The sequence below is a fragment of the Caretta caretta genome, chromosome 6, assembly GCF_965140235.1.
Source record: "Caretta caretta isolate rCarCar2 chromosome 6, rCarCar1.hap1, whole genome shotgun sequence".
Lineage (NCBI taxonomy): Eukaryota > Metazoa > Chordata > Testudines > Cheloniidae > Caretta > Caretta caretta.
Window position 1 is genome coordinate 49,149,172 of NC_134211.1, and position 25,136 is coordinate 49,174,307.

Sequence of the window (25,136 nt, forward strand, 5' to 3'; positions counted from 1 at the left end):
AAAGAGGGTAATACTACTGATCAGCACCACAGCAACTTTGTGAGGCTTAACTTGTGAATGTTTGTAAAATGCTCTGAGATTCATGAAGGAAAATTTCTACAGAATTGATTGTTTTATTGCTATAATTACTCTTGGAAGGCATCTGTCAATTACATGTTAAATTACAGTGTCTTTTCCTCATTCAAAAACAAGACAAACAATATACTAATCAGCATGATAACCATTTATTGTGTTTTAATAAGCGGTGGAAGGAAGCCTAAAGCATGTACTGCCTACAAGGGGGGATATGGTGTAGAGAACCACTGATACTTATCACTGATGGCATATCATGAGTGTACTCAAAAGCATTTGCGATGGACAATAGAAGGACCAGCTTCCTCATATTCATCTTTGCTGATCCACATTTGCTGGAAGGTAGACAGGGAAGCCAAGATCGAGCCCCCAATCCAGACGGAGTACTTACGTTCTGGTGGTGCGATCATCTAGAAGGGGAGAGAAGTGTAACATTTTACGAGCAGAGTAATGAGTAGCTCACACAATAACATCTCGTCTGTGCAAATTTACGAGGTCAAAGCCAGTTCTCCATTACAGCAGTGCAATACCATTGAAATAAAACATCCAACAGCTAAAAAGCCAGTCATCTCTTCAGCCTTGCAGCTGCAGTCAGAATTATTTCAATGTAACAATTTGGCTCCTGACTATATGGGCCAGATCCTGAGAGGAAGCCAATGGAGTGGCAGATACTCAGCACTATTCTGAATCAGACCTGAAGATGGTAATGAAAAACGGGCAAGGACCAAAACAGTCAGCTATCTGCAGATTGCCAAGGGGTTTTAGTAACTTGATCCACATTGAAGCCAAGAAAGTGCTCATCAGCACTTGTTTATTACATGTTATCTAGATGAAAAACAACCGCTTGCTATGCACGTACCTGGGTGTCCCAGCTAAAATCCCTAGATGGCCTTTTCTTTAAGGTGTGTTGTAGTGCATTTGGATGCATGTGGGCCAATGTACTTAACTAACTGACTTTCAAGTAAGTTGAGATTGCACGGAACCTCACAGGATTGGGCCCCATATACTTTTAGATTTTCAAAAATGATTGTGTTTGGGTGCCCAATTTGAGACACTTTAAAGGGGTCCTAGAGGGCAGGTGCTCAGCACTTTTGGAAAATCAGGCCCTAATAAGGTGTCTCCAGTTGGGCCCCCCCAAATCACTAGTAACTTTTGAAAATCTTGGCCCTAGTTGTTCATTAAGATTTAAATGAGATGCTTATTTAATTAGATTAAGGCTAAAGAGTTGTGCTGCTACTTGTAATTATTCCTATTTCATGAGAAAGTTACCAGAAAAGTTTGATTTAATGAGTGTTTGATTTGGGCAGCATCTTGTGGGGGGTTTTGTTGCTGTTTAACAAACCCAGAGTTGGTCCCCAGAGCTTTAATATCTGAGAATAATTTTTGGCACCCTCACCCAAGTCAAAGTTAATTGTTCATCTCTTCTCAGTGTGATCTAGTAGACAAGGACCTGGACTTACTGCTTGACCTGGGTTCAATTCACAGCTCCGCCCCGAGCTGCTGTGTTACCATGGGCAAGTTTCTTCACTTCTGTGTGCCCCTATTTCCCCTCCCACCAGTTATCTGTCTTGTCTATTTAGATTGTACATTCTGTGGGGCACGTAGCGGAAAAGTCTGATGACAGCTGGCCTAGTGGCCTCATGGTTTCTGCCAATTCGGTCATCCCAGAGGGAGCTCAGACTGCAGCCTCAATCACCCCTCATGCTCCAATTGCTCCTCCAGAGATGGGTCACTACAAAGGAGTGGGTGGAGGGGTGGGGAACAGTGCAAGATAGAGGAACCTGGGCCTACCTATGCCATCAAGTCCTGACCCAGGGTCCTAGCGGTTTATTAAAGCATCCAGCCCTGTTACTGAGCTACCTCAAATTATGTTTTCCTCTGGGTCATTTCCTTCTAGTCTGGAGTTCCTCAGTTGGAGGCACAGTCACTGGCTTAGCAGACTCTCTTTGGTCTCTTAGCATATGTCTACGCAGCAATTAGACACCCACAGCTGGCCCATGTCAGCTGACTTAGTCTCATCGGGCTTGTGCTAAGGGGCTGTTTAATTGTGGTGCAGACATTCAGGCTCGGGCTGCAGCCCGAGCTCTGGGAGCCTCCCACCTGATACGGTCCTAGACCCCAATCCTCCTTTGGTTTTTGCAGCTCCATCCTCTCCTGGTTCTCCTTCTACCTCTTTGGTTGTTTATTCAGTCTCTCTTTTGATGGGTTCTCTCTTCTCCTATTTCAATTTCCATTAGAGTCACAGAGGGCTCTGTTGTTGGCTCCCTCTTTACACTGTCTTTAGGAGACCTCATTCACTCACACAGTTTCAATTACCATTTTTATGCCAATATCTGACAAATCTGTCTCTGAATCCTGAGTGACATTGATAAAATAAGGAAGAAAGGTTAGATGACTTGCCCAAGGTCACAAAAATCCATGGCACAGCCAGGAACAGAATCAGCTGCAGTAGCTTCCAGTCTTCTGTTCTAAGCACTAAACACTTGTTCTCTTGTGGTCTGATTTCTTAACAAAAGAAACTCGAAAAAAAATCTGTATAAAGTGCTAGGATTACCTTAATCTTCATAGTACTTGGAGCCAAAGCTGTGATCTCTTTCTGCATGCGATCACCAATACCAGGGTACATTGTTGTTCCCCCAGAGAGCACATTATTAGCATAGAGATCCTTACGGATGTCAATATCACATTTCATAATGCTGTTATAAGTGGTTTCATGAACACCTGCAGATTCCATTCCTGTTTGAAAATAATATTTCAATACATTACATGTATATGTTTAGGAATCCATTTCACCTATTTCTTTACTACTGTCAACATGGAAGGATGACTCATACAGATCAGGGTCAATGGTCCCTAAACATACTGTATTTGCTGACATAGCTCCCTTAAGAAAATTCCAGGAACAAGCTATGAGATGCTGGGGGGTGGGTGGGGTGGGAAGATAAAGATAAGTGCAATTTTTTACCTTCCCTGTCAAGTCCGGGTGGGAACAGGATTACAAATGGCAGACATAAAATAGACTTGAAAAGAAGAAAAATTCTCTCCTACTGTGTTCTAATGCTTGGGATTTAGATTGCCTCAAGTATAAATTGATGCCATCATTTAGCAAACAAAAAAAAGAGTAGTTTGAGCTGTTCCCACAATAGTCTGCTGTTCCTGCGGTCAAGTATATTGGTATCAGCAAGAAGTAAGACCCACTCTCAACTCCAGCTGGATAAAACGATTCTTATAAGCCAGTTTGAATAACTGGGTAACATGAAAACACAGTAAAGCCCACTTATGGTGGTGATATTTTTCCCCCAGAAGAGATACAAGGAGTTTCCCTGTGACAGAGTACAATTTACACAGAGTCATGCTTTCAAATAATTCAGAACTCTCATTCTGACACGGACTTGTGTGCCCAAGAACTGCTGGGCATCAGTGGTGGTTCTGCTACTGTGTATCCTCAAATCCCTTAACCTTTCCACATCCCAGTTTCCACAGAGGCCTGCTCCTGCTCCAGGACAGGGGCTCAGATACCGAGATGGGGGCTATACAGGTGCTTCAATGGACAGACTTGTTGATAGAAATCAGTGAGAGTTTTACCACTTCCAGGGAAGCAGGACTGAACTGACTATGGGCCAGTCCTGCTGTCATTACTCAGGCCTCGTTGCTGAAGTCAATGGGAGGAAGGCTTGAACTACCATACACTGAAGGTGGATTTTGACTCTACAAAGGGTTGTAGATAAACTACTGGAAAATAATAATACATGGGTTTTATACTCTATAGCTTGCTGAGCTGAAGACTAGGGAACTGATTGTGGAGCAGAGGCAGCATCTGGATGAGAAATATTTTTTCTTACATTCTCAGATATTTATCTCACTTAGCACTAATGTACAGCTGTACTGATATCAATCCGTCTGAACTGGAAGCAGTATCTTCTCATGGTACTAAAGTACTGGCTGGTAGGCTTTGGTCTTAGTCTGGTGAACTGGTACAGGTGTTTGACACAAACATGAAAAATCACTGTCTTAGAACCCTGGTACTTTCTAGCCTGATAGGCAAATTAATATATAGCAAAACCACCAGATCTGTCTACATTTTCCAAAGAGTAACTTCCCCATATATCAGAGGAGCTGAGCAAACCCAACTCCTGATGGAGTCAATAGAAGCTACAGGTTCTCAGGACATAAAAGTATCTATATTTTAATGTTTCCCTTACAGTTAAACACAACATTATTTTCCAATTCAGCCACGCCCTTTGCAAACACCGCCCAGGCCCACCTATGAATGAAGGTTGGAAGAGAGTTTCTGGGCATCGGAATCTTTCATTCCCAATGGTGATGACTTGCCCATCAGGAAGTTCATAACTCTTCTCGAGAGAAGAGGAAGAAGCAGCTGTTGCCATTTCATTCTCAAAATCCAAAGCCACGTAGCAAAGCTTCTCCTTTATGTCCCGCACAATCTCACGCTCCGCTACAAACACCCAACAAAAAGAAGAAAGAAATGTTATTTTAAAAAAAGGATCACATTAATTATATCTTTTATCAGCATTCAATATGGCAGCCAGAAGACACTCTCGGGACAGATTCCATCACACGTGTGTGTGCGCGCGTGCGTGCAGGGATGCAGTATAGTCTAGTGGATTAATCACAGACTTGTGACATAGGGACTCTTGGGCTCTAGTTGTAGTTCTGACATTGACCAATGTGTGGCCTCCAGGAAATTGCTTAACATTTCCATGCCCCAGTTTCCCCATCTGTAAAATCATGCTGATTGTGTCATACTTCCTTCTAGGGGTATTGTGCAGATTAATTCATGTTTGTGCCACCAAACCTCCAACAAACATCACTAGCCAGAACACAATAGTAAAAATATTGCCATATACTAGTTCCCCTTGGGAGCAAAATGGCTGTGACAATACATGGACAAAAAAAACAACAGAAAAAAAGAACAACTTATTTATGTTGTACATTTCCTGCTCAGCCTGCAAAGCACCAGCATCCTGGACCTTAGAGATGGAAGAAGCCCACTAGCTCACACTGTCTATGTCTCTGGCCTATCGAGGGTTGTACCTTGCAATGCAGCTTTGGTGTAGCAAATCACATACACACTTGAAGTCCAATATGACACCAAAAAGAGTTAGTGTGCCCATGTAAGTTGCATATGGAAGGCATCTTATTACCAGTGGTGACGAAAGAATAGCCTCTTTCTGTGAGAATTTTCATGAGATAATCGGTGAGGTCTCTCCCTGCCAGGTCCAGCCTCATGATGGCATGGGGCAAAGCATAACCCTCATAGATGGGTACATTGTGTGTGACACCATCCCCAGAGTCCAGAACGATTCCTTGGAAAGAAAAGGAAAAGCTTGGCATTCTCAGCCAACATAGAACCCACAACTTCTGCACATTCTAAGAGAAAGCTGAAACAATAATAAAAGGACTTGTTAGGAGATGTTCATATGATAACCCCTTTTGTCTTCATTATAAGTGGAGCTCTGCTTGTGTGTGGTGGAAATTGTTAGCATACACAAAGAAGCAACTGCCTTTGGCAAAAGCATGAAGCATTCTGCAATTGTACTGTATTGTTCTCTCTCAACTGATGCGAATGATAATGATCTTACATTTATACAGAGCTCTTCATCTCAAAAGACTCAGAGCACTACATGGACTAAAAATGATGTAAAATTGCACACAGAGATCATCTCATCAACAATTAAAATACAGCCTCCTCAGGGCTGAACACAGCAACTGTTTAACAGTGCATTGCATTGCACTGTGTAGTGTTGCTGCACTTTAGGGCAGGAAGTGAAGAACATCTTTTCCATTGAAAAGTGGATGAAAGTTTCCAATATTAAATACACACAGAATGGAGTCTTTTAAAGGAATCAACAATTTGCCACAAAGGTTGATTCCCACAAACGGGTGATCTCTTTTCACAAACTAGACACGGGGTGGGCAAACTTTTTGGCCCAAGGGCCACATCTGGGAATAGAAATTGTATGGCGGGCCATAAATGGTCACAACATTGGGGTTGGCGTGCAGGAGGGGGTGAGGGCTCTGGTTTGAGTATGGGCTTCGGGGTGGAGCCAGAAATGAGTTCGCGGTGTGGGAGGGGGCTCCAGGCTGGGGATTAGGGTGCGGGGTCTGGGATGGGGCTGGGGATGAGTAGTTTGGGGTGCAGGAGGGTGCTCCAGTCTGGGACAGGGGGTTGGGGCGTGGGGAGGGTCTCAGAGTGCAGGCTCTGGACAGCGCTTACCTCAAGCAGCTCCCAGAAGCTGCAGCATGTCCCTTCCCCGGCTCCTATGTGGAGGCATGGCCAGGTGGCTCTGCACTCTGCTCTGTCTGTAGGCACTGCCCCTGCAGCTCCCATTGGCTGTGGTTCCCAGCCAATGGGAGCTGTGGGGTCAGTGCTTGGGGTGGGGACAACATGCAGAGCAGAGCCCCCTGGCTGTCCCTAGGCATAGGAGCTGGAGGGGGGCCAGGCCGCTGCTTCCCCAGCTGGAGGGCCGGAGCAGGGCAAGCCCCAGACCCCATTTCCCAGTAGGAGCTCGAGTGCCGGATTTACATGGCTGGTGGGCCGGATCCTGCCCACAGGCTGTAGTTTACGCACCTCTGAACTAGACTGAGGCACCAGGTTGTAAAGCCAGATGGTATTTTCAATTTTTTTCAAAATGTACCAAGGCCTCAGTGTTCCTGAAATATAATTTATGGCCTTAATACTTGATCAGGTATTAAATGGTTGTCATGAGGGATCTCTCTGCTAATGCTAATTATCTCTTCACAGCAGACTCTGAGTTAGATAATTGACAAGTATAATGTTTAAACAGGATATTTTCTTATAATGATTCAATAGTATTCTCTTGTCAGGAACATGTTTAATGGTAAAGATAACATGGAAATAAATAAAGTGGGTATTTGGAACATGAGTTGGTTAAGTGTTTGCTTCTTTTATCTGATGTGCAGTTAAGTGGAGTCTCAAACTATATCGTCTTTCTCTAATATAAACATAGGTTATATGCCCCTCAGAGAAATTCTCCTATACATGAACAGGTAGAGGGCTGGTACTTTTGGAACAGAAAGAGAAGAGTTCTATTCTTGTAATGGCCAGGGCCATGATATGCTTGTACAGTATAGGGCAAGCATGCAGTTCCTAGATGGCTATAGCTTCTTGACAGAACATATATAGTGTGTCTATATCAGCATACATGAGAGAGACAGACAGTAAGACTGACACCCACAGAAACTCACCAGTGGTTCGACCAGATGCATATAGAGATAGAACTGCCTGAATTGCTACATACATAGCAGGTACATTGAATGTCTCAAACATGATCTGCAATTAAGAGTTTAGGAATCTTTAGGCTATACAATCAGGAGCATTTGAAGAGACAATAAGTCTTCCCTTAACTTATAGATCACTTGCTAGTGCAGATTTATACCCAGATAACTCATCTCCCCAACAACCTACTAAAATTAATTTCATCCATTCACTGCTGTGTAAACAAAATTCTGTGTCAACCCAAAGGAAAAAAATAACCGTAACATGTATATTTTATCCCTTTAAAATATATTCAGATTATAAATAGGATTTAGAACACAATGTAAATAATACGTGTTTGAACTTAAAAGTTAATTATTGTTGTGTCAAGCATTTTCAGCTGTAAAGAAATATTATTTAATGATGTACTTTTCTCAGTAATATTACTCTTCACATAAATAAGATACATCTTGTTGGTAAAGTTCACCCACTAGTCTAAAACAAAAAGGAAAATAAATTACATACATTTTATATTGTTTCTCTTGCATTTTAATGTTACTTTTGTATTTAAAAGTCTGGGTTTGGGATTTTGTTTTTTTTTAACCATTAAACCCTATGCATCCGCCCTCATCCTGGTGTCAAAGCACCATTAAAAATATCACAAATTTCCTTTGCTTTCCACACTTGTTTCTCAAGAACTTGCAATAGCAAAGAGTTATAAACAATATACACTTCTATGGCCCACTTCCTCTGATGATTTTAAAGCTCTATTAAGCTGCACATCATTCCAGTGAAGTGGGTGTTGTTATATACAATTTATAGATACTAAGGCAAAGAATGGGGAACTAACTTTCCCAAACTCACAAATGTAATTGTAGCCATGTTGGTCCCAGGATATTAAAGAAACAAGGTGGGTGAGGTAATATCTTTTAGTGGACAACTTCTGTTGGTGAGAGAGACAAGCTCTGTGGATCTCGAAAGCTTGTCTTTCTCACCAACAGACGTTGGTCCATTAAAAGATATTACCTCACCCACCTTCTCTCTCCAAACTGACAAAAGAAGTTAGGGGCATAATGGGAATGGAACCCAGGAGTCCTGACTCCTAGTCCCTGCTCTAATCACTAAACAAGAATGACTCACTGTCTACCTCCCCACTCTGATAAAACCTTCCCAGCTGCCACCACTTCCCCTGAGGTATTAGACCCCGAGGCCCCCAAGACAAATGATACCATTTCTTCAAACACTGGCAAAGAATGTCCCTAAAGCAATGCACTCACCATCCCTTTCCTACAAACTGAGAGCACCTCCTCCTTTATTAGCTACACTTGCAGTGTTCTTGAGTTCTCTCCTGATCCAGTTTTACGGGGGTGGGGGCGGGGGGGCAGCACACTGTACTTAGAATCATAGAATCATAGAATATCAGGGTTGGAAGGGACCCCAGAAGGTCATCTAGTCCAACCCCCTGCTCAAAGCAGGACCAATTCCCAGTTAAATCATCCCAGCCAGGGCTTTGTCAAGCCTGACCTTAAAAACCTCTAAGGAAGGAGATTCTACCACCTCCCTAGGTAACGCATTCCAGTGTTTCACCACCCTCTTAGTGAAAAAGTTTTTCCTAATATCCAATCTAAACCTCCCCCACTGCAACTTGAGACCATTACTCCTCGTTCTGTCATCTGCTACCATTGAGAACAGTCTAGAGCCATCCTCTTTGGAACCCCCTTTCAGGTAGTTGAAAGCAGCTATCAAATCCCCCCTCATTCTTCTCTTCTGCAGGCTAAACAATCCCAGCTCCCTCAGCCTCTCCTCATAACTCATGTGTTCCAGTCCCCTAATCATTTTTGTTGCCCTTTGCTGGACTCTCTCCAATTTATCCACATCCTTCTTGAAGTGTGGGGCCCAAAACTGGACACAGTACTCCAGATGAGGCCTCACCAATGTCGAATAGAGGGGAACGATCACGTCCCTCAATCTGCTCGCTATGCCCCTACCTATACATCCCAAAATGCCATTGGCCTTCTTGGCAACAAGGGCACACTGCTGACTCATATCCAGCTTCTCGTCCACTGTCACCCCTAGGTCCTTTTCCACAGAACTGCTGCCTAGCCATTCGGTTTAGGGTTTGATCCAAAGTTCAATTAAATCAACTGAGTCTTCCAACTGATCTCACTAGGATTTGGCTTAGGTCCATATTGGGCCATATTCAGTGTGGCAGGCACACGGAGATGTAAACTACACTTCCATCTCTGTGGTAACCTAGCCCCTTGCCCTGGAGGAGGATTAGAGGGAAACACAGGTGAAGTTCTTCTATAAGTACCTATAGCAGACATACCCATTGCTATAGTATCAGAGAACCTTCTATGTTCCAGGGCAGATCTTCAAAGGCATAAATGACACTTAGGTACCTAATGTGCCATTTGCATCTTAGAAACTATGCGTCTATGTACATACCACAGGTTCTCCCTCAGGTTTGCACCAGGTGGAGCAGCTTTAGTTTCCAACTGGCCTCGCTAGGATCTCTGCTAGTGAAGGCTGTTTGGGGCAAGCACTGATAACATGGGTGCATCCCTTTCCCAGTCAGTGCTTCCCATGCTCCTGAGAGCAATTTGTCCCCCCTAGTGGAGGGAATGATATGGCCACTTTCCATCATTACAACTTCCCTCCCGAACCTGCACCTACACCAGTGGGAGCCAATGAAGACAGATGGGTTAAATTTAGACTCTTGATTTCATATGTTAGCATCTCTGCAAAAGAGACTATGGTTTAAGAAAAAGATTTGTTCCTTTCAGTGACAAACTATATTTTAATTACTGGCCTTTCATTTCCAATTAATGACTTAATGTAATAAGTGATAATCTTTTTTTTTATTTTAAAATTGAATTTATTATCACTGCATAATGGCAGACACACACTACCAGGCATGTCTTGCTGTGAAAGCAACAATTGTCTGGTTGTTGAAAGCAGCTATCTTCATCATGTGCTTTGCAATACCTCTTTCTTTGTATTACCTCCCAGTAAGGGGCTCTCTCAGTTCTTATTGCTTAATTAACTCATTTACATTGTCATTACACACATAAGGGTCATATTAAATGCATACCAAAAATGTGCATGAAGGGAAATGCAAATCCATGTCAATTTTTTCTTGGTACTGAGCGTGTATATATCTATATTTGTGTTTAGTACTGGTGACTCCGCACTCCAATTTTTGAGGGAAGCAGTATGGCCTTCTGGATGGAGTGGTGCTCTAGAAGACACAGACCCCTGAGTTCTGGATCAGGCTCTGATGCCAATCTGCTAGATGGCCTGGGGGCATGTCGTACAACAGAAAAATTTTCAGAAGTGCCATCTAAGTTTGGATGCCTTTAGACCTATTAAATCCCCAAACTGGCAGGGAGAGTCCCATTTTTGAACACTCTGTCCCTGGTTCCTGAAACGCTGTTTCAGCTGATACCACTGCAGAGTTGCGGGCAAGATACCCTAGGCTGTGTGTCAATGCTTAGAGCCTAGTCCCCAACACCCACATTTACCATATGGCTGGAGTAATGCCTCACCCAATATGTAGGGTATCGCTCCAGCCACATGGCAGTGGGCAGACAGGTTGGGAATCATGCAGGGGGCTGGATTAGAGGGAGTAGAGGGAGAATTTGAAGCGAGAGCTAGAGAAAAAGTAGAGAAAATCATGGTTTGATGTGGAGCCAAGGAATGGATTTGGTTGGAAGGGAATTAATGCAAATAACATATTGCATATTCAAATATGAATATTAACTCATTACATCATGTGGATGTGTGTGTGATGACTGCCGTCTTGGCCAACACCGGGGATTGAACTGGAGACCTCCAGCAGAGTTAAAGGTTTAAGTCCCTACAGCCCCAGCTACAGAGTCTGGCTCTTTAACTCCAGTTGTAGCAGACTCACATCATCTGTGGAGATGGGGAAACACAAATCATGCACTAAGCAGTGAATTACATATTTCCTCTGGATGGAGAAAGCTCAACCTGAGTGTATAAGGCCTAAAGCAATTTGAATCCTAGGCAAGTCCCCACTTACATGACAGCTGCATCTTCTCTGATACATTGGGGTTTGACCTGACAACCCGCAGAGGAGAAAGCAATGAGTCTCTACAGCTGGAGCTAAAGAGCCAAACTCTATAGAGGGATCAATAACAAACTCACATCCTCTGTGATCTGGACGCAGAATGACACATAACACACCAACCAGCTGATTACACAAATTCTCCAGATGTCCAATCCTACATCCTTAACAAGTACATGCTTCAGTTTCTACGTGCCCAAAACCAGACACTTAAAGGCCTGAGTTTCAGAAGTGCTGAGCACTCACAACTCCTGCTGAAGGCAACGAGAGGTTCGACATCCCAGCCCTACTGAATATCAGACCACAGTTGTCCAGAGCCAGGCATCTAAAATGAGAGACTATTGTGAGAATGTGGGGCCTAACCTCCTTACCTCACATTCCCCAGGAGAAAAATGGGACAATGCAACAAACCACCCTTGTGAGGGAAGATTACTTAGGGTTTGTAAGGCACTTGAGAAATATGAATCACTTCCAAACGTAATAACTAAACATTTTCTTCTTATCCACAGAAGAGGAACAGCATAGGCAGCAGAAAAACAAGCTTTTCCACATGTCCCAACCAATTGCCATTGATCCTACCATGGAGGCACTCCCTACAGGAAGAAGGGGGGAGTAGCGTATCTAGGACCGTTTAACTTTTGGCTCCTATGCTGAAACAACCTGTGCAGCACAGCATTAACACAACAATATCCAAATTGTTACCTGAGTCATTTTTTCCCTGTTAGCCTTAGGATTTAAGGGGGCCTCAGTCAGCAGCACAGGATGCTCTTCTGGGGCAACACGAAGTTCATTATAGAAAGAATGATGCCAAATCTAAAATGAAAAGACAGTTTAGGGCAACATTTTGCTGACTGCTTCCTTTCTTGGTGGGTCAAAGTTGTGTTGAAAGAGGCATTTCTCATTTCAAATACAGTTTCAATGAATTTTAAATATACTTGCACAAAAACATATGCAGGACAGGACAAATTTTGCTGTTGTTTTTAGCTGAAATCAATGGGTTTGCAGGAGTATAACAGAGTAGATCTGGGGCCAAATTCTATACCATAGAATCTTTTTACTTGGGATACCACAGATAGGCAGCCTATCATCCTTATTAAGTGGCTGTGCCCATTAAAATCCAGATGCAGTAGCTGACCTAAGAATTGGACAGGTATATGAGGGAAGGAATTCTTCATTCCAGACTGCAAAGCTGCTCCATGGCTTCTATGGTAGCCTAAGTGTCCCCATCCATGGGGATCAAGAGTCCTAGCTCATGTAGGCTTTATAAATGAAGTCCAATGATTTCCACCATCTTTGAAAATCAGACGACTAACTGGACCTGAACTCAGAATTGAATTGTCATTAATTCTACAGTAACTGGAGTTTATTTGCCACATAATCTGTAAAGCACTTTGAGATCCCTCATGGTGGACAGTGCTATCTATATTTAGCAATGCAAGTTTTGACAGTCCTTCAAGGCTTTGGTGACCCTTGTCTCTCCAATGTGTTCTCCAGCAGCACAGCTCAATATCTGTGCCCACTTTAGGACCTTCCTTTAATGGATACTCCATGGAAGAGTTATAAAGCCCATTAGATAAATGCCAGGAAAATCTTACTTGTTAGGAAATAAAGAAGCATTATCACCTCGGGATATTTATGGCTAAACTGGAGTCCTCAACAGAAAAACGTTCTATAGGGAATAAACCTGTGCTCAGAGGCCAGAGTGGGATTTAAGAACAATTTCCATCTTTTCTGCTCTAATATTTGGAATTCCCCAATACATTTTGCCTACATCATCCGCAGCACTGAGAGAGCAACATATAAATACAAGGCAAAGACATCCTTTCATGTTTTCTTGCCTGTGAGGCCAGGAGAAAGGATCGGTCCTTTCTGTCTTCTATTTTTGTGTTTCTAGGTTAAGGAAGAATGTTTTAAGGTTTCTTCATTGGGATTCTGGGGATCCCAATCTAAAACTTTTACTTTGACCAAATTCCAATAGATGTAAAAAAGCAGCTTTGCCTAAGTTAGGACTTCAAAACTGGTCCCAGCACTCTGTAAATGCAGCAGATAAAGTCAGTGTATTTCTAGATCACACTATCAAAGCTGAGGAATAATTTTATATGCATAATAATTTGGAAAAATTAAAAAGCCTCAGCAACCTATGACCGCCTTATTATTGCCGAGACAAGACCAATCACCACCTTGACTGTTCCACTAATGTATTGTACAACCTTCCCCATAAGTTCTTTGTGTCTGTTCTTTTATGGAGGCAGGGATTGTGCCTTCTTTCTGCCACACATTGTGGGTGCTACCCAAACAAATTAATAATGACTCAGACAAAATGAAATGAAGAAAAACACTCACCTTTTCCATGTCATCCCAGTTAGTGATGATCCCATGCTCAATGGGGTACTTCAGTGTCAGGATACCTCTTTTACTCTGGGCTTCATCCCCAACGTAACTGTCTTTTTGACCCATTCCTACCATAACACCCTGGAACATGTAGTTGTCAAAAAATTAGTGTTGTATTGTGTATTTTAAAGGGACACATCTTGAGAAAAAAATCACATTTTTGTCTGAAAATGTTGTACCTACTCTAGTTATCATCCTTAGTTATTGCGAAAAGCTATAACTGAAAAGTTAGAGAGGAAAGAATATTTCTCTATTTTCCACTTTTTCTGTGTGCATTTGGCAGTGCTTTGTGTAAAGTCAGTTTCATCATTACCCCTTTTTCTCTCTTGTTGAAAAGGCCCTTATCCACACACCAAGAGAGATGAAAAACATTTATACAACATATTTAAAAGGAAGTTTTTAAAAATACTTTCAGACTTATTATTTACATGGGGCTGTATCCAACCCTGGATAGTCTTTTTACATTTGTCTTTATTGTAATAGCCACTGTATCTTGTTTGCCTAAGGTAATGTGAACAGCATATTTGGGACAATATTATTCAACTGCCATCAAAATCTATTCCATGTGTAGCTGGATATTCATTAATTTCATGATTTAGGAGATGAAGTCATTGAGCTGCATGCATTTGTGTAACTTAAAACTACATGCTAACTCTAATGATTAATAAAACTCAATGTGCAAGACAAATAGCTAAATAATATACCATGTTTTGTGCATACAGTATTGCAGGTTTTCAGTCATCATGTTTTACTTATAGCTACCAAGACACATTTTAGTTTTCAGGAATCTAACATCCTGACCTTGAATTCCATGCATTCTTTTACTGAAATAAGTAAACCACTTTTGACAAGTAGAAGAATATAGTCTACATTTTGTAGCAAGCACTCAATTTTGAAAATTATTAAATTGTTGAAAATACAGATATTTAATTAGGGATTGGTCCTGCTTTGAGCAGGGGGTTGGACTAGATGACCTCCTGAGGTCCCTTCCAACCCTGATATTCTATGATTCTATGATATTTTCTTTTAAAATATATAGAGAGGACATTTAAGCAGTTAAAAGAAGCTGCTAGCCACAAAATTACGCTTATCAGCCCTGCTCGGATTGATAAAGGGATGTTATTAAGGACTTTAATTGGAAACTTAATTGTCTCTACCAGTGCTTAATGTAATGATAAATGGACCTTATCTCTACTATAAATTTGGTTGCTAGTCGTATTTATGGTCTCCCAGCAATATATTTTTTTTATGCTAATAGTCCTCTATCAGCTAAGGATCATTAGTCATTTACCCTCATAGAAGGTTCACTAGTCACCTAATCTAGGATTTAAGGTCCCAGGGTTCAGACAGTTTTATAATGGGAGGCAAAAAAAGGACTATCAATATCATGTTAAATAACAATGGTAAATCGTGAGACTAGATGGATCTTTCGTTTACTGACTGGCAGGCAGTTTTATAAAGCTGAAAATATTTACAATGAAATTTTGAAGAGATCACTGCTACACCCACTCTTCATGATATTGAAGCACCAGTTCAGTTTCACTTGTGCACATGAATACCATTGAAAGGGCCATCAGAATTCTCCTGCAGATCAATAATTGACTTTACAGCCCAGAGATACCTTTTTCAGAGAACTGGCAAAAACATTCCAACAAGGGCAAGATAGCTTAGTCCCATAAAACCATACAACTCAAATCTCCAGTTTCTAAACGCACCATTGTCCCATGGAAACATGTGAAAGTTTGGCCTCCCTTAGAACTGGATCATTGGAGAGGAGGGATCTCAGACAAGTCTGAAAAACTTTGGTCTAACTTTTTAGAAAACTTTGATTAATTCCTAGTGGATGAAAACCAAGATATGTCTTTCCTTTTCCTTCCCTGCCCCCTTGCCTTCCTTTCATTTCCCATTCCGTAAATTCTTGTCTTTTTTTTTTTTTCTGTTCTCCCTGATTTTGAGGGGAAAAAACATGAATACAATAATTTTTTTACAAAAGAACTACAGGCTCAGACCTACATTATGCTTATATCATATCTAACACAGTTTTCAAGGGCGGTATAAGAAATAAAACCTTTGTCCTTTTGGAACAACTAACCTGGTGTCGAGGACGTCCAACGATCGATGGAAAAACAGCCCTTGGCGCATCATCCCCTGCAAATCCAGCTTTGCAAAGCCCAGAGCCATTATCACATACAAGAGCAGTGGTTTCATCTTCATCACACATTGTATCTCACAGTTCTAGGCTGTAGCAACAGCAACTTACTGCAGGTGGCTGGGGGCAGAAGCAGCTCTTGATCATTTAGAAATTACATTGCTGTAAAAGAGAGTCTTGAAAAATAATCCTAAACAGTGAAGACTACCCTAAGATCCCAATCTAGCAAAGCACTTAAGCATACGCTTAATTTTCAGCAAGAGTAGGTCCCATTGAAGCTAATGGAACTACTCATGCGTAAAGTTAAACATATATTGAAGAGGTTTGCTAGACCTTTGTCCCCACATCCAAAAGGCAAACCTTTATTTCACATGACCTCTAAAGCAAGAATCCAGAGACATCCTGGTGTTATTGAATGACCATTAGCCACATTCAGTCAAGGCAGAAATGTTCATCTCTTCCCGGCTATGCCAGGGCTGAATTAGCTATTCTAGATGATCCACTTTTCCTGGTACTTGGACAGTTAAGACTGAATTCATTTTTTTCATATTTTATATATATATATATATATATAAAAATCAACAGAGAGGAAAAATCTTTTTCAAATTTTAGTACTTCAGATCAGCATGGCTCTATGGAAACCATAGAGGGGGGTTGTTTGTAACAGGTAATGACTGCATTCAAACAGATTACTCTGAGATGCTGTTTTGGGAGATTTTTTAGCACTAAATTGCAAGTGACAGTGTCAAAATAACATGATCAATTGTACTAAACACCATTTATGTGGTCTACAAACATTTCGCAAATTCCCCTTCTCCCCCAGCGTGTAAGAGCCAATTTGAGAAATGAATGACTAAAAATAATCCTCCCACAAAGTCGCAGGAAAGCGTTTGCTGTGTGTTTTTAAATGGCAGCTGCTCTGTTATGTTAAGTGCTTGCTACAGGAACTATTCTATATTTGTAAATGGTGAATTCCTTATCAACGGGGCTATTCTAAGAAGTGGCGTGGGACATAACTGGCTCAACTAGCCAAAAACAACTTGACTCCAGTAGCTCGCCAACACATCGGGTGAAATCCTGGCCCCATTAAAATCGATGGCACAACCCCACTGATTTCACTGGAGCCTCGATTTCATCTATAGACTTCTGTTTGGGACTCTCTCAAGTTTACTTTTCAGACCGGGCATTCCCCTCCATTTACCACAAGCAGAAATAGAGTAGAAAGAACATGCTTCTCCCTCCATGGCAACTCACAGAAGCCCTATACCTCCACTCAGGTTAGAGTAGTGAGATTCAAGGAATAACACTATCCTGGCTCTCTACTAACAGTCGGGCCAAAATAAATGCTGCTCAGAATGACTAACTCCCAAGCTACATCTGCACCCTCGCTGACATGGTGGATCTTTGGCAGGCATGGACAGCGAAGCCAATGCCAGCATGACCTCTCGGGGAACCATGGTGCCATGGAGCAGCCCCTCTGTGGAGCAGAAGCATCCTTTCCCCAAGATTTCTGCAGTCCCAGGGGTTGGCTGACCATGCACCAGGCCCTTTCCATGGCCCTCAAACCTGTCCACCAGAAGGGAATGTTTGTTTTAAAGTTTGAACTCCATAAGTTTCCTGGGCTCTCCATCCCTTCCTGCTGTGTTTTATGAAGCAGGGATGCAATCAATACATTAATTAATAAATTGGAGGCCAATCAGAAAAGAGTTAGATTTCTGAGAAAGGGGATGCTAAAATTGAATAAATTACTCAAGCCATGAAAGTTTAACAGGGTTTCCCTGCAGCTGACACAGAACAGGATCAGTACATTAAATTTCTTGATTCTTTTCTTCACAAGTCGTCAGGACGACAACATAGCAGCACCAGCACAAAAGTCACTACCCAACCTTTTCTGTGAGGCCTGACGAGAATGTAAAGAACTACTAAGATTTTACTTGCCTGTTTCCTTCCTCCCTCTTCCCCACCCCAAAATACACCTCTGTGAGCAAATAAAATTTTGAAAGGGTGATATTGATAAAACTAAATATAAGACTGGTCAAAAAAACATTTGCAAGAAATGGGATCATGATGCAAAGATATGAATTTTAAAATGTCATAAAAGGAAAATCGTTTTAACTTTTATGGACTTATCTGTATCCAAAAATTCCTTTCCTCTGTTCATTAGTGAATGGGATCATTTGATCACTTGATTGTTAACTGTACTAAATACATTCACTTAGGAATGTATTTAATTACTACTCCTAGTATTGTCTTCTCTTTCTGAACAGCCAGTTATACAACTTTGATTGCTGTTTTCTGTCTTCTGAAACCAGGAGGACGGTATTTGATAGTATGTATTGAAAAACTCATTCATTGACATGACTCCAACAATATAAAGATTAGTCCAGATTTTGATTTTTCCTACATGGGTGTAAATCTGGAGTCAGAACAAGTGACATTTTAAAGCACACAGCAATGGAATTACCTTAGGTTTGCACTGGTGGATATGTGATAAGTTGTGATTCTCAAAGCCTAAAACTGGGGAAACCCTTTCACAAGTCCAGCTCTGCCAAAAGTCTCTGCTAGCCCATGCTGCTTTAGGCAGAGATGCAGAAGACATACTGCTGGATTTGCTGTGCAATATCTTAGTAGTGAAACATACATGGCTCCTATTCATACATATGCTATGTATCTTTTGTTCATAACACTGTCAGATTAAGTGCATTAATATTTAAAAACTAGATAAACCAGTGTGTTCAAATAGCATCACAGAAAAATCTCAAGACAACTCTGAGTTACTCTTGTAAATACTGACTGTGGATCAAATTATGTCCTCAGTTACTAATGCTCAGCTCCCAAGTAATTGGGTTACTGTGTAAATATAACCGATGGCAGAATTTGGCCCTTTATCTTCAGTCAGAAAGCTATGCTTTGCTTATTATTTCAGGATTATAAGGCCCCAAATGCTAAAGCATTCAGAACTTAGGGCACATTTGTCCAGCCTGCAGTGGAGAGCCTCTCAGCCTGGGTTAACATCAGACTTGGGCTAGCGTGGCTTGAGCTAGCCCTCCAAAAAATAGCTGCACAAACCATGCTTTGAAGCTACAGCTCAGGTTCTGAAACACCCCCCATCCCGTACTTCCGTAGGCTTACAGTGCGTCACTTTCAGAATACTTCCAAGACGGAGTCATGCCTGCATCTTTCTTTTTGCTGAACCTACAGAAGCATTAACAATTAGCTCCTTTCCTCAAAAGCAGCTTTTTGGATATCTGCTGTAGGTATTCAGAACAGGAAGGAGAATTTCCAGAAATTAGCTGGATTGCAATTTTATTTCCAATCTTAGCTCACTTACAAAAAATGCTACTAACGATGTCCACTAAAATACTGGGATAATTTAGGAGGAAATTGGTTTAATGGTCTTCTGAGAAAGTTATGAAAAGAGAGTGTGCTGATTACAACTTAGGGATCCCAAGGTATACTTTTATTCTTATCGTTTTTACCTTTTTCATCCAATGAAAAAAAAAAGATTTTAAACATGGCTGCTGCTTAAGCCAATACTTCTCTTGTAAATGTTTGCTTCAGGAGTTTTATATTTAGACCATAAAAATAATTCAGCTCAGGGCTGAAATGTTGCAAGATATATTTGAGCCTTGAGAGGTTGTGTGGGTTTTTTTTCTTTTTTAATAAAACCAACAAAGGAACAAAAACAGGAAGATTTGCCTTGGCTTAAACATGAATTTTCTGGCTCTTGCATCTCACTTTTATTTTTGTTTTGTTTTGTTCTGCATTGAGTATTTCACTTGCTATTCTTTACTCTTCATTCATAAAACAGGGTGTAAGTCTTCTAGGACACTATTAAGTATTTCAATACCTTACTTAATATAATTTGAAACTAAATAACAAATTCTGACCAACATTTTTAACCAGTTATATGACTGGTATTTTGTACCTGCACAGTAACATAAGAAAGGGACAGGGGTTTTATGACTGCCTTAAAGTTAACTTAGCAGGTGAAGGATGGAGTTTTTGCTCTCTTCCCACAATGTGATACTGAAAAATCCACTGCAGGTTAGTTAACAGTTTCAGCACTATTTTGTAATGTTTGCTCAATGTATATGAGCATTAAGAGACAGAGCATTAAGTGCCTTTATTCCTGAACCAAATCCCATTAAAACACAATGGAAAACTTTGCATTCATTCCTTGGATTCCAATGTGGTCCTTATCCAGCCAGAAAACACTACTAAGGTTCTAAATCCACTGCAGTTCAGTCCTAAATAAATCTTTCTGGAAGGTGTGTGCAGTTTCACCATCCATACAAATGGACTCCCATATGCATTAGAAGTACATAATTCCATTCATATCTAATTCAAATCTTTAATATTAAAAATGTATATGACATTAAAGTCTTGTTAGTTTATACACACAAAAACCCACTCATCTCTCTCAAACTTGCAAAATTAAATTAAGTACTGAAAAGGTCTTGTATTACTAAGACATTATTACTTTTACAAAAGATGCAGCACATTTACAGTTGTACTATGAAATGTCAAATAACTGCAAGCAACAGAACACAAAGTTCATTTTGTGCTCTGTTATCCTTCCTTTTTTTATTTTGGTTGCTCACTAACTGGCTGTTCAGTTTATATGCACCAGTTCTTCCAAGTCACAAAGGAAGTGAAGTTCTATGGCACACTACTTTTTAATAATTCTGTGGCTCAGCACATAATAACTATGGGGTTACATCTTGATCACTTAAGGAATAGCCCCTTTGGGATTACTTGCATGACTGAGACAAGCAAGATCTAGCCCATAGTTTACAAAGGAGCAAGAGCTTCAGGTACTTTTGAGATCCTAGACCTGTAGCGTTAAATCATCAAATACAATGTGAAATTATCTCAGGGCAATACTTACTCAAGAGAACAGGAGATGGTGAGGATTCGTAAAAGCTCCTTTGTAAAAGTGAAATGATCTCACCTTCTATTACATTTATATCAGCTTGAGGAATGGAGTTCGCAGAATACCTACATCTGTCAAGCCATTTTTGGAAACATTTGTTTTCAGCTTGTGCTTATCAAAGTGTCAGCTTAAAGGACAGGATAAATTAGGGCAGAATTTCTGACAACCCTGGATTCTTTCCCACTAAGTTGTTCACTACGTTATGGTTAATAGTAAACTTTCCCCCCACTAAAATACAAAAAAAGAACCTCTCACACAAGGGTTGAATAAGGCTGAAATAATCCGTACATCCATTGCTGTCATTGAAAAGCTTTTTGCTTCATTACACCACAAATAACTAAAAATAGCCTACTATCATTCTCTTACCAGCCACCTAGAAGCTGCCACTGGTTAAAGGAAAAGTTCTTACCATGTACAGTACTGGTGTTTCAACTGTACACGTTATCTGTTTTTGTAGTACAGAGACAGAAAATAGCCAGCTTATCTTGGTGCTTGGATGACTCTGTACCTGAAAATGGGGGTTGAATCAGCAACAAGTCACCCAACTGAGTGATAACTATTTTACATCTAAAGAGGGTTATTATATACAGTGTGTCTATCACAAAAGGGCTGTGACGTTCTTGAACTTTTATAAGATCACGAAATGGTGAATCCAAATAGAAAATAAACAAAAACAGTCTTGGTCAAAATCCAAGAAATAAAGACTCATTAAAGGGAATAAGCAATAGCTTTGTTGGCTAACGCACTTACAATAGTTGCTATTAAGGAGTCAACACTTACCTACAGTAGTAATTCTGCATTATTTCCCTATTCTCCAAAAAGGAAATAACTAAAGCAGCATCTCAGACACTACTGGGGATGAATGTTGACTTTGTAAATATCAAGATCTGAACAACTGTCCTACTCCACCCTGAATGTAGCCATGTGATAATGTAGCAGCGTCGACTTCCGGAGTGTTGCACTGTGGGTGGCTATCCCACAGTTCCCGCAGTCTCCGCTGCCCATTGGAATTCTGGGTTGAGATCCCAATGCCTGATGGGGCTAAAACATTGTCGCGGGTGGTTCTGGGTACATATCGTCAGGCCCCCGTTCCCTCCCTCCCTCTCTCCGTGAAAGGAAGGGCAAACAATCGTTTTGCGCCTTTTTTCCTGAGTTACCTGTGCAGACGCCATACCACGGCAAGCATGGAGCCTGCTCAGGTAACCGTCACCGTATGTCTCCTGGGTGCTGGCAGATGCGGTACGGCATTGCTACACAGTAGCAGCAACCCATTGCCTTCTGGCAGCAGACGGTGCAATACGACTGGTAGCCGTCCTCGTCGTGTCCGAGGTGCTCCTGGCCACGTGGGCCGGGAGCGCCTGGGCAGACATGGGCGCAGGGACTAAATTTGGAGTGACTTGACCAGGTCATTCTCTTTAGTCCTGCAGTCAGTCCTATTGAACCGTCTTATGGTGAGCGGGCAGGCGATACGGACTGCTAGCAGTCGTACTGTACCATTTTCTGCCGAGCAGCCATGAGATGTGGATGGCATGCAGTCCTTCTGCACCGTCTGCTGCCAGCCAAAGATGTAAAAGATAGATGGAGTGGATCAAAACAAGAAATAGACCAGACTTGTTTTGTACTCATCTGCTTCCCCCCCTCCCCTGTCTATGGGACTCATTCCTCTAGGTCACACTGCAGTCACTCACAGAGAAGGTGCAGCGAGGTAAATCTAGCCATGTCAGAGGCCAGGCTAACCTCCTTGTTCCAATAAGAACAATAACTTAGGTGCACCATTTCTTATTGGAACCCTCCGTGAAGTCCTGCCTGAAATACTCCTTGATGTAAAGCCACCCCCTTTGTTGATTTTAGCTCCCTGAAGCCAACCCTGTAAGCCGTGTCCTCAGTCGCCCCTCCCTGCGTCAGAGCAACGGCAAACAATCGTGCATCTGAGTTGAGAGTGCTGTCCAGAGCGGTCACAATGGAGCACTCTGGGATATCTCCCGGAGGCCAATACTGTCGAATCGTGTCCACAGTACCCCAAATTCGAGCCAGCAAGGCCGATTTAAGCGCTAATCCACTTGTCAGGGGTGGAGTAAGGAAATCGATTTTAAGAGCCCTTTAAGTCGAAATAAAGGGCTTCATCGTGTGGACGGGTGCAGGTTTACATCGATTTAATGCTGCTAAATTCGACCTAAAGTCCTAGTGTAGACCAGGGCTTAGTCTCTAAGGTGCCACAAGTACTCCTTTTCTTTTGACCATTTAAGTATCACTGTGTCACAGAGGCTCATTTGTAGCTCACTACTCTGGTCAGTAACTCGTCAGGCCTGACACACTCATTATAGGTATCTAAAAGATGTCATGTCATTGGAAAATTCACTGATCATTAATATTCTTGCATGATGTATGTACGCAATGGGTATTATGAGTTATAGATATATGGTAGAACTATGACTAAAATGTGTTTAAACCAGACATATCAGGGGCAGCTAGTAAACAAGTCTGCCCTAGACAAAGGAGTGAGTTTGCTTCTCTGAGCAGTCCCGACATCGGGCAGAGACAATGAAGGTCTATTTACATATTAGGTAAATAAAGCTATCAGGTTAGCAAGCATGGGAGGAGACAGCTTGGCATCTACACTCAGCAGGAGAGAGAAGCCTAGTCTCCATTTTACTTTTCAAAATATACATCGGCCTATAAAGACAGAGGGCTGAACCTCAAAGTGATAAACAATAGAATCAACTGACTTATACAATATTATTGTATTATAAAAGTGCACTGTTCCTTTATGAAACCTTATGACACACTACTGATTAATAATGTGAAGTGTATGTATTAACTCTACGTAAGGGATGATGAATGCTTATTAATATTATGCTTTACAGTCTTTTACCCAAAGGGAGAAACTGGTCTCTCGGAGACAGGAGGGAATGTCACGTCTTCTGATGCATGGAGTGGGTTTAGCCCACGAAAGCTTATGCCCAAATAAATTTGCTAGTCTCTAAAGTGCCACAAGGACTCCTCGTTGTTTTTGCTGATACAGACTAACACAGCTACCACCCTGAAACCTGTCACGTCATCTCACTCCAAAGAAATTAAGCAAGGTGTGATCAAAACAGTGGAAGCCCAATTTACATATAAATTAGCAGGGGTATGGAAAGACCACAAGGGAAGAGGAGCATGAGGTTATCCTCTTTCTTGAAGCAAGGTCAATGAACTTTGAGAGATATGCTTTTCAAAGGTTTAATGAACTATACAGGGACGGGCAGAGAACCCCCAAGTTATCTATCATTAGACCAACATAAGGCAACAGAGCTCTTGCAAGCTGAGGTCCTTTAATGGGGGTGGGAGGAGTTTTAAATCTCTGGAAATGGAATATAGGTAAGAAACCTATACAGATATTTCATTTAGTAAGACAAGGGAAGCCAGCACCTTGTATTTCTGAGGAAGATCCTAACTGAGGGAAAGCCAGGGGTGGGAAGAAGGAAGATTGGTGTGAGAGAGAGAGAGAGAAACCATCTTAAACAAACCCTGTACCTTGCTGGATTAAGCTTTAGACTTTTAGATGTGCTTTTTCACTTTTACTTGCTTGTAACCTTCTCTACTTCTATTTCTTGGCATCACTTAACCTATGTCCTAGTGTTAATAAATTTGTTTTATTTTTACTATGCAGTGGAGTGTTTACAAGGAAGGGTGCATCTGACCCAGTTGTAAGTTAGAAAGCTCCAATGTACTTTTGTCTCTTTAAAGGAATAAGCAAACTATTATTTCTCTGAGCTGTCCAGGAGAGGGCTGCACACTGCAGAGCCCATGGTTTTGGGAACACTGGGGACTGGGAGTGTGTTGGGGTCACTGCTAATATTAACCAAGTCTGGTAAGACATGAGCGTGTTTGTGATAACTGCTGACGGGCTGTTGGATTCAAAGTGTTGAGTCAGGTGTATAGTATACAGAACATGAAGTGCATGCTGGTTGTGGCCCCCCCGCACAGGCAGGGAGCAGAAGCACTTTCGGGCACTCATGGTTGTAATACAGTGACAATCTCTCACTGGTCTGAAATGCACCCCAGAATTTGACAAATCACACAGTTAGAGCTCACTTAGACAGCCTTCCCCAACTGCAAGCACTCCTCTGTGATCCTTATGAGGAAAGTTAAGGTGACCACAATTTATTCCTTTTCAACAACGTCATTTGATCAGCTAACCTTTTTCTAATGTGGCTCTTTTAATGGGAATCACGTCTTTAACATAGCTCTTCTGGATCAGATAAATATTTGTGTA

General features: G+C 41.5%; 1 protein-coding gene across 2 annotated transcripts; it reads right to left on the reverse strand.

The window, feature by feature from the left end:
* Positions 1-202: 202 nt before the first annotated feature.
* LOC125638493 (actin, aortic smooth muscle) lies at positions 203-20,948 on the reverse strand. Of its 2 annotated transcripts, none has more exons than XM_048854340.2 (9): positions 20,834-20,948; positions 15,886-16,104; positions 13,746-13,874; positions 12,105-12,215; positions 7,303-7,387; positions 5,238-5,399; positions 4,337-4,528; positions 2,627-2,808; positions 203-482 (listed from the first exon to the last, which is right to left on the reverse strand). In XM_048854340.2, the coding sequence occupies exons 2-9, from the start codon at positions 16,012-16,014 to the stop codon at positions 339-341; spliced, it is 1,134 nt and encodes a 377-aa protein (XP_048710297.1). In that variant the 5' UTR covers positions 16,015-16,104; positions 20,834-20,948; the 3' UTR covers positions 203-338. The 2 variants fall into 2 exon arrangements, with proteins under 2 accessions (XP_048710297.1, XP_048710296.1); XM_048854339.2 differs by having other exon boundaries at positions 15,886-16,062; positions 20,834-20,943.
* Between the last annotated feature and the right edge of the window lie 4,188 nt (positions 20,949-25,136).

What these genes read in the sequence shown, in the direction of transcription:
- LOC125638493 (XM_048854340.2), bottom strand. Translation starts at nt 16,014, where the DNA reads ATGTGTGATGAAGATGAAACCACTGCTCTTGTATGTGATAATGGCTCT. An exon ending in ACAGGGAAAAAATGACTCAG is followed by an intron (nt 7,388 to 12,104) that starts GTAACAATTTGG and finishes TCTTAATTGCAG; the next exon opens with ATCATGTTTGAGACATTCAA. An exon ending in CAAGTACTATGAAGATTAAG is followed by an intron (nt 483 to 2,626) that starts GTAATCCTAGCA and finishes CTCCCCTTCTAG; the next exon opens with ATGATCGCACCACCAGAACG.